Consider the following 9,618-nt stretch of genomic DNA (forward strand, 5'->3'; position numbering starts at 1 on the left):
AGCTGTGAAAAAGGCAAATTCCATGCTAGCAATAATTAGGAAAGGTATTGAAAATAAAACAGCCGATATCATAATGCCGTTGTATAAATCTATGGTGCGGCCGCATTTGGAATACTGTGTACAGTTCTGGTCACCTCATCTCAAAAAGGATATTATAGAGTTGGAAAAGGTTCAGAAGAGGGCAACCAGAATGATCAAGGGGATGGAGCGACTCCCTTACGAGGAAAGGTTGCAGCATTTGGGGCTTTTTAGTTTAGAGAAAAGGCGGGTCAGAGGAGACATGATAGAAGTGTATAAAATTATGCATGGCATTGAGAAAGTGGATAGAGAAAAGTTCTTCTCCCTCTCTCATAATACTAGAACTCGTGGACATTCAAAGAAGCTGAATGTTGGAAGATTCAGGACAGACAAAAGGAAGTACTTCTTTACTCAGCGCAGAGTTAAACTATGGAATTTGCTCCCACAAGATGCAGTAATGGCCAACAGCTTGGACGGCTTTAAAAGAAGATTAGACAAATTCATGGAGGACAGGGCTATCAATGGCTACTAGCCATGATGGCTGTGTTCTGCCACCCTAGTCAGAGGCAGCATGCTTCTGAGAACCAGTTGCCAGAAGCCTCAGGAGGGGAGAGTGTTCTTGCACTCGGGTCCTGCTTGCGGGCTTCCCCCAGGCACCTGGTTGGCCACTGTGAGAACAGGATGCTGGACTAGATGGGCCACTGGCCTGATCCAGCAGGCTCTTCTTATGTTCTTATGACACCCAGCTCCGTCCCTCTTTTCCATCAGATGCATGTGAGGCTGTTGTAGATGTCCTGAAGTGGGGCTTGGGTGTGGTAATGGACTGAATGAAAGTGTATAAACCTTTGAGTAGATGTGGTTAGGATTGCACTGTCTCAGCTTATTCACCTTCACTCAGTCCTTTACCACATAATGTGTTCCATCGAAAAGTTGTTGGAACTGACAAATCACTACTCTCAAGGACTCCCAAGTACTTGTAAGAAATTTAGCATTGAACTCAATGATAAGGTTGGGCATGCTCAGTACCAGAGCTTGGAAAAGTTACTTTTTTGAACTACAGCTCCCATCAGCCTAATCCAGTGGCCATGTTGCCTACGGCTGAGTTGTAGTTCAAAAAAGTAACTTTTCCAAGCTCTGGTAAGAACCAACTGTCAGTGCCAGACTCACAGCTAATGGGCTTGCCTACTCAGGGAGCCACACCCACACCAGACCTTTATTTCACTTTAGACAGTCATGGCTTCCCCCAAAGGATCCCGGGAAGTGCAGTTTATGAAGGGTGCTAAGAGGAGATGCCTATTCCCCTGACAGGGCTCCAGTGGCCAGCGTGGTTTAACAGTCAGCCGCTCTGACAGTACAATATCTCAGAGAGGAGGTCAGGTGTCCTGCTCCCCTGGTGCATTCACTATAGCTGCCCAATTTCCCTGCTTTTTAAAGTTTGATAGAAATCTGTTGGCTATAGGTACGTTCTTAAACTGCAAGGTTTTTTGCCTATTAGTGACTATTATACATTAGCCTGTAGGCTTCAGGTTAGTATTTTAAGGAGTGGTCAGATTATTGCCTGGGTCCACTCCCTGTCTCAGAGAGACATTAACAGCCCTTTGGACCCAGCCAGCCATTCCCTTCCTCATGATGGGCAAGAATAAAGCACAAAAGTGGTTGAACAGACTCAGATTCCAATAAAACTCAGCCAACAAAACTGGACTAGACAGGGGTCTGAACACCTCCACTAATGTATTAATTGCAGAATCAAAGTCTGAATGGATGTGAGTGACTTTATCTTCACAGTGTTTTGCAAATGCATCACAGTATGCTACCCAGATTTCTACAAAAGCCCCCCTTGAGCCAGTTGCAAACACTTGAGAAAGCTCCACTGGACAACTGTAAAAGCAACGGTGGAGGAGAAAAAAAGTTTCTTTGCTTCATCGCTGCTTAGAAGTAACTTGGAAGTAACTCATTACAAATAACGAGTTACTTGTAATTTATTACTTTTTAAAGTAACGAGTGGGTAACTTCATTACTTTTTGCTAGTAATAGAACAACTGGTAATTTCCTTACTTTTCAGCAGCAACGGTAACGTTTCCAGCGTTACTTTTGGGCGTTACTTGGGGGGGACCAGGGGAAGTCTTCTGCTTCTCTGATTGATGGACAAAAGACAAACTGGGCTTCTGCTCAGCGTCGCTCTTCCCTCATGCTCTGTGTTAGGAGGCACGAGGCAGGAAGTAGGGAGCCAGACTGTCGGTCGTGGAGCAGAGAGAGAGAAAAAAATTGCTGCGAAAATGGACGGTCGAGGGAGAAAGCCGGAGGGCAAGGATGAAGAAAGAGAAGGCAGCAGCAGAATGGAGGTGAAGAGCTGTGTAGGTGAGTGACGATGATGATGATGATGATGTGTGTGTGTGTGTGTTAGTTACCCTTTCCGGCTTCCAGGGGTGAACTCCAGACACCCTCCGGATGGTGGATCTCTGCTCACCCTCCCTCGCCCCCACCTGCCTGCCTTCCCACCCACCCGCTTGCTCACTCCCTCACTCGCCCTACTGCCCCCCACCCCTGCTTTTTTGCCGCCCTGCCTGCCCCCACTCACCCTACTGCCAATGCTTGTCCTGCCACCCCCCGCTTGCTCGCCCTGCCGCCATCTGCTCACCCTGCCCCCCCCACTCACCCTGCCCCCCCAGCTCTCGCCCATCCCCTGCTCACCCTGCTGCCCCCTGCTTGCCCTGCTGTCCCCACCTGTTCAGCAGCCCCCCACTCACCCTGCTGCCCCCACTTGCTCGCCCTGCTGCCCCCCCCGGTTGCCCTGCCCCCCCACTCACCCTGCTACCTCAACTCAAAATACTTCCAATGAAAGTTAACAAAACTTTTAAACACTTGCTGATGATCAGAGATACATAGGCATATGGGTAATGTGGAATATGTCCCTAGGCGGCTAGGGTAGCCAACAGGGCTGTGGAGTCGGTATGCCAAACCTTCTACTCCAACTCCTCTATTTTTCTACTATCCGACTCCGACTCCACCCAAAATTGCTTCCGACTCCACGACTCTGACTCCACAGCCCTGGAAAGCGCTGTAAATGTCTTTTTAAATTGGAAGCTCTCATAGGAGCATTTTTATCGCTGCCCGAATATGCGCTGATCTTGGCATCACAGCATTTGTCTTCATCTGGGTCCTGTGTGACACACAAAATGTTTTCCATCCTGAGTTATGGTGAAATGCTTAAATACAGCTGACTTCATGGGAAGCTTTTTTGACATTGTGAATTTATGTTTTAAAAAATTTGTCAGTTAAAATTTATTTTGAAGCCGGAGTCGGAACATTTCTACCAACTCCAACTCCACCCAAAATTGCTTCCAACTCCAAAGCCCTGGTAGCCAAAGTGTTGCCTTCCAGATGTTTTGGACTACAACTCACATCATCGCTCACCATTGACTATGCTAGCTGAGGCTGATGGGAGTTGTAGTCCAAAACATCTGGACAGCACAAAATTGGTTACCCCTGGGCCATATAATGATTTTTTTATATAAACTGGATGGAAAATCTTGTTTACTCTGAGGCTCACTGTTTTAACTAGTCAGGGTGTATTCACCTCAGTTCAGAATTAAACTCTGCATTCTCCCCCCCCAATTTAGCAACTTAGCTGCATCCCAAGCACAAGAGGTCCTGTAAGGCACCCTAGAAATTGTGTACCAGGCTCCTAAGGTACTTGGAATTCTTCCATAGCAACATTCAGTAGTGAGAGAGGTAGAGTGAGATGCAGACCAGCTTGGATTAAGATCTGAACCAGAAAATAACTTTTGAAGAAATAGTCACTCACTTTATATGCTACTGAGTATTACAAGCATGACAAGATTGTATTAGGAAGTAGAATTCATTAGTTTATATTTGGAGTTAAAATTTATTAGTTAAAAACTTCAGCCTCAGTATGAGGGCACTATTTTCCTTGCAAATGTTGTTGTTATGTGTCTTCAAGATTATCATGACTTACAGCAACCCTATGAATCAGCGACCTCCAAGAGCATCTGTGATGAACCACCCTGTTCAGATCTTTTAAGTTCAGGTCTGTGGCTTCCTTCATGGAGTCAATCCATCTCTTGTTTGGCCTTCCTCTTTTTCTACTCCCTGCTGTTTTTCCCAGCATTATTGTCTTCTCATTATGTGTCCAAAGTATGGCAACCCCAGTTTCATCATTTTAGCTTCTAGTGACAGTTCTGGTTTAATTTGTTCTAACATCCAATTATTTGTCTTTTTCGCAGTCCAAGGTATGCACAAAGCTCTCCTCCAACACCATGTTTCAAATGAATTTATTTTTCTCTTATCCGCTTTTTTCACTGTCCAACTCTCACATCCATACACAGAGATTGGGAATACCACAGTCTGAATGATCCTGACTTTAGTGTTCAGTGATACATCTTTGCATTTGAGGACCTTTTCTAGTTCACTCACAGCTGCCCTCCCCAATCCTAGCCTTCTTCTGGTTTCTTGACTATTGTCTCCATTTTGGTTAATGACTGTGCTGAGGTATTGATAATCCTTGACAAGTTCAATGTCCTCATTGTCAACTTTAAAGTTACATAAATCTTCTGTTGTCGTTATTTTAGTCTTCTTGATGTTCAGATGCAGTCCTGCTTTTGTGCTTTCCTCTTTAACTTTCATTATCATCATGGTCTGTGGGTGGGTAGGAGGTGACAAGGAAGGAGGTGGAGAGTGAGACGGTGGAGTGGAGAAAACAATTGTTTTAAAAAATGGAGTGGAGGGAAAGGAGCCGGAGGGCAAGAACATGGATAAAGGAGGAGAAGGGGCAGCAGCAGAATGGAGATAAAGAAATATGGAGGTGAAAGATGACAACATGTGTGTGCTTGCACTTGGCACACAAAGTGGCCTCCACCACCCTCTCCGGCTACTGTGCTGCATTTGCAGCATTTTAACTTTTTTGCATCTCAGGGGAAATGTTTGCTTGGGTGAGTATTCCTTAGTTGGTGGCAGGGCAGGGTCTGGGAGGTGGTAAAGTGAGAGAGATTATGCTTGCTGGATGAGGGGGGGTTTGCACTTGGTTTGACGTGCAAAGATCTGAGTAGTGGCCTCTGCCTCCCTCCCCACCTCCCTTACCAACAGAGAGACCACCACTGCTATCATGGATAAAAAGAATTATTCTACTACCTCTGTATGTGTTTATTTTTGATGTTGTTTTAGGCTACTTAGACGTGCAGCAGCCAAGGCCAGCACCTTGTAGGTGTAACTGAAATGTAATTGTAGTGATTACTTTTGAGAAAAAGTAATCAGTTATTTTCAGAGCAATTGTAATTGTAACAGTAATTAATACTTTTGGGGGCCATGTAACTGTAACTTATTACTTTTTAAAAGTAATCTTCCAAACTCTGTCACTGCCCCAGAGTACTCCTGATAATAGGCTCTTGCTTGTTTTCAACTGAATTCATCATGAGTTTTCCTTCACCTGTGTTCCAGTTTTCCCACTTGTTCACAGCCCTCAGCTCATACGTATTCCTAGGAAGTGCACTGGCATCAAAAGGAGCACCCGCCACACTAGCCAAAGTCCTCAAGAATCTATTAGTCTTAGAGGGGAGGCTTTTTAATAGGTACCCCATTATTCCAGAGGGAAGAGGTGCTGAAAGTTTAAATCTCAGCAAAAAAATTATCCGACCGTGACAGAGGAAGACATCTGAAGTTTCAGATCACTATCTGCTTGCATGGCTCAGAAAACCAAATCCAGCATCTGTCCTGATAAATGTGTTGGGCTGATGACATATTGGGACACCCACCCCATGGCTGTCATGGTGGCGATGAAGTCCTGAAGCCATCCCTGATATGGCAGCATCAGCATGAATACTGAAATCCCCTAGGACAACCATCCCAGGGGTCTCCAATACCAATTCTAAGACTACCTGTGTTACCTGGAACAGGTTCAGAGGAGGGCAATGAGGATGATCAGAGGACTGGAAACAAAGCCCTATGAGGAGAGACTGAAAGAACTGAGCATGTTTAGCCTGGAGAAGAGAAGAATGAGGGGAGATATGATAGCACTGTTCAAGTACTTGAAAGGTTGTCACACAGAGGGCCAGGATCTCTTCTCGGTCATCCCAGAGTGCAGGACACGAAATAATGGGCTCAAGTTGCAGAAGCCAGATTTCGGCTAATCATCAGGAAAAACCTGACTGTAAGAGTGGTACGACAATGGAACCAATTACCTAGGGAGGTGGTGGGCTCTCCAACACTGGAGGAATTCAAGAGGCTGCTGGACAGCCACCTGTCAGATATGCTTTAACTTGGATTCCTGCATTGAGCGGGGGGGGGGGGGTGGACTCAATGGCCTTATAAGCCCCTTCCAATTCTATTATTGTATGAGTCTACCTCATGCAGGGAAACTGCTCAATCTGCATCAGGCTCTTCAATTTGTCCCAAGAGCCCAACACAAGATACAAACACTTCATATTGGTGCCCAGCTAAACAGAAGGTCTGGAAAAAGAAGATGGAATTCCTACAGAATACAGCAACTTCTCTTGCCTGACCTCCAGTCTATTTCAATGCCACACTCAATACCAGGGAGGCATAACTCTCTCCTCTCAACTCCCTCACCCAGTTTCTTTGATACAAACCAGGTAATCCTCCCTCATTCACAAACAAATTGTGGCTGGCAGAATTTTTTATTTTGAACTGCCCTGATATTCAGCACCAGTATGCTGGGCAGTGAGTTGGTAAGACAACCAGGGGCCTTCCAGCTGAAGAAGTGGCCAGATAGGGGAACAGGAGTCAGATGTCAAATTGCTCCACCTCTCACCTGGCTGTCCAAACCCCACTGCTATAGCTCCCCCTATCTGAAATCACTCTTACAGGGGCACCTCCCACACTTCCCAGGCACATAATTAAAACCGCATGCCAGGAGCATTAAAATAATACAGACTAAAAGGGCAATAACTTGTAAATATGCCCTAAAGAGACTTTTCATTGACCAGTCAGATATAAACAATAAGTTGACCAACCCCATCCTATCCTCCTGATTATTAAAGTTCTATGTGTAGATATCTGCCATATAAATATTTCATTAATCAAAGTGGGCTCCAATCCATTAAAGTTTATGCCACAACATATCTGTTACTGTTCAAAGCATAAACTTTAAGGCAGGGGTTCTTAACTTGTGGTCCACGGATGGGCTTCAGGGGGTCAGTGAACCAGGCACAAAAAAATCAGTTTCCAAGACCATAAAATAAACTGTATATTTATGGGGGTCCATTCTCAAGGGGTCCATGACCCCAAAAAGGTTAAGCACTACTGATTTAATGTGTCACAGGAACCTTTTGTTTTTGCTGCAAGTGAGTAACACAGCTTTCTCCCAATGTAATTATTAAAAAGAATGCTTCTGTAAGCCAAAACAGATTTTTGCCAAAGTTTCTTTGACTATGAAAAGCTTGAGCATGAAGAACTTAATCCTGCTCAGGACTGACCATTTTAGTCTTTATTTTGTGCTGACCATGCACATGTGCAATGAGACACTAAAGGAGGAGCACCTGTGCACCTAAGCTGGAAATAACATATTGACCATCTTTCTAGAATAAAGTTCCCAAATTCTTATTTATCTTACTCACAGTTGGCTCTCAGACATAGTAACACCATTTCACCAGCTGCAAGAGTCTTGCATAAAGACCAAAGTGTTAGCTTCTAACTTTCAACAAACCACCCAGATAGTAAGGTTTGATGACAAAACCTACAATGAATGAGTGCCATTTTTTGAAAGAATGTCCATGGTGAGGATTGGGGAATGTCATTCGTGCCTGAAGTCAGACAGGAAACATGCTTGATTAGGGAAGGGTTTTTCAAACACATATACAGCACCAAAATTAGAGCATATGAGCGAGGAAGACGAGTGTCACTCTCACTACACGGTCGGCATTTTTGCTTCTGCCCCTACTTAGGAGGATTCATCGAGGGAAGCCCAGGCAAACTCCTTACCTTATTAAGTCCAGGAAAGAGTCCACTGTCTCTTTGCTGGTAGTCACCGAGTCATCCAAGCCCAGGGAATTTTTGTTGAGCGTCCCAGCGCCAATCCCGGGTTTGATGATGAAGCCCAAGGCAATGGCGAGGGCCGCGGCTATCAAGGTGGTGACCAAGAAATAGGCGATGGCGATGCCGCCCAGCTTGCCCAGTGACCTGGTGTCCAGGCTAGCGGCTCCGGAGACCAGGCTGCACACCACCAGCGGTAGGATGATCATCTTGAGCATGCGGAGCAGCATCTCCCCTGGGAAGGCCAAGTAGACTACCTGAGCCTGGGTGAGGTGCAAGCGCCTCATGACAGTGCCCATGGCCACGCCGAGGAGCACCCCGGACACGGTCAAGATCACAATGCAGTTTTTCTTCAGGAACCGCCCGAAGCCCTGCAGGTGGAAGAGCTTCCAGCGGGACCGCCGCGCCCCTTTGTCTCCGGCCTCGAACCCTGACACCACCGTCGGCTCCAGGTAGCCATTCCGGCTCTCGTTTGGCTTCTCCATGCTGCCACGGGCAAGGAAGGAGCGCAGAGCTGCTGACAGGAGAGGAGACGCTTCCCGGGCCGCTGGCGGAGCTTTAAAAAGGGGCCCCCTGGTGCTCCTTCAGGACCAGCACGACAATCTCCCCGGGAAACCGTCGTGCGCCCTCGGAGCCTTTTACGCACGGCAGGCAGGCAGGCTCGCCAGCAGAAGCGCAGCCAAGGCTGTCAGCGCCGACCGGCCCCTCTCCCACCCAACCAGGATGATGCAAGGCGAAGGCAGTCTGGACTCAGCTCCAGCCCCCCCCTTCCCCACTCTGAATCCTCCTCCAATCGGAGACCCCCCTCCCGGCTTTGGTACAGCTCATTAAACTGCAAGTGGGGATTTTAAAAGTGAGGCTCTAAAAAGGAGCCATAAACGAGGAGAGGGAGGAGCCAAATACATGTGGGGGGGGGAAGAAATAGGGGTGAGCGAGAAGCTGGAGCGCGGTGGCGCTTTTAATTTGCCGTTAGTTAGTACGGGACTGAAAGAAAGGCTTTCCCGTGGCTTGTTTATCTGGGCACCGCAACGGAAACAGACCGGAGAAAAGGAATGAGATGCCGCCGGGGTTTTATTTTAGGCTCTTGCACACTCCTCCCCTTTTTTCCCATAAATGGTGACAAGGCGGCAGATGATAGGAACGGCGGAGGACGCGTCACGCTCTATCCAAGTCGAGGACCTGCACTTAGAAGCAGCCGAGAGCGGCAGAATCCCAAGGTGGCACAATAGCCCGTACCACTTATGGCGACAGGTGGGGGAGCCATTTTTGAATGCTTTCCCTCATTGAAACAAAAACCTCCCTATCAATAACAATTGACAGCGACAAACATTGCAGAGTTTTTAAAATAAAATAGGGAATATTTTAAAATATGGTCCTATGGCCATAGAAGAAATGGTGCGGTCCTTTGACCCGCCTTAGCATTCGACCACTTAATTTGGCTCCGTGGGTAGATCAGGCCCAATTCCCGTTCACGCCGTGGAACCCTACTCAATGTAATATGGGATTCACGCAGAATGGCCGATTTTTGATTGTTGTTCTTATTGTTCTTATTAATCCCGCCCTTCCTCCCAGCAGGAGCCGAGGGCAGCAAACAAA

The 9,618-nt window shown here is 46.7% G+C and overlaps 1 protein-coding gene across 2 annotated transcripts in view; it reads right to left on the reverse strand.

Annotated features, from left to right (window-relative positions):
* Positions 1-8,805, reverse strand: part of SLC1A4 (solute carrier family 1 member 4) — a 55,042-nt gene extending 46,237 nt beyond the window's left edge. For both annotated transcript variants that reach the window (XM_061622242.1, XM_061622243.1), the window contains exon 1: positions 7,972-8,805. In XM_061622242.1, the coding sequence (XP_061478226.1) occupies positions 7,972-8,507 (536 nt within the window). In that variant the 5' untranslated portion in view covers positions 8,508-8,805. The remainder of the gene's footprint in view (positions 1-7,971) is intronic.
* Positions 8,806-9,618: the final 813 nt, after the last annotated feature.

Source organism: Rhineura floridana, chromosome 4, assembly GCF_030035675.1.
Source record: "Rhineura floridana isolate rRhiFlo1 chromosome 4, rRhiFlo1.hap2, whole genome shotgun sequence".
Classification (NCBI taxonomy): Eukaryota; Metazoa; Chordata; class Lepidosauria; order Squamata; family Rhineuridae; genus Rhineura; species Rhineura floridana.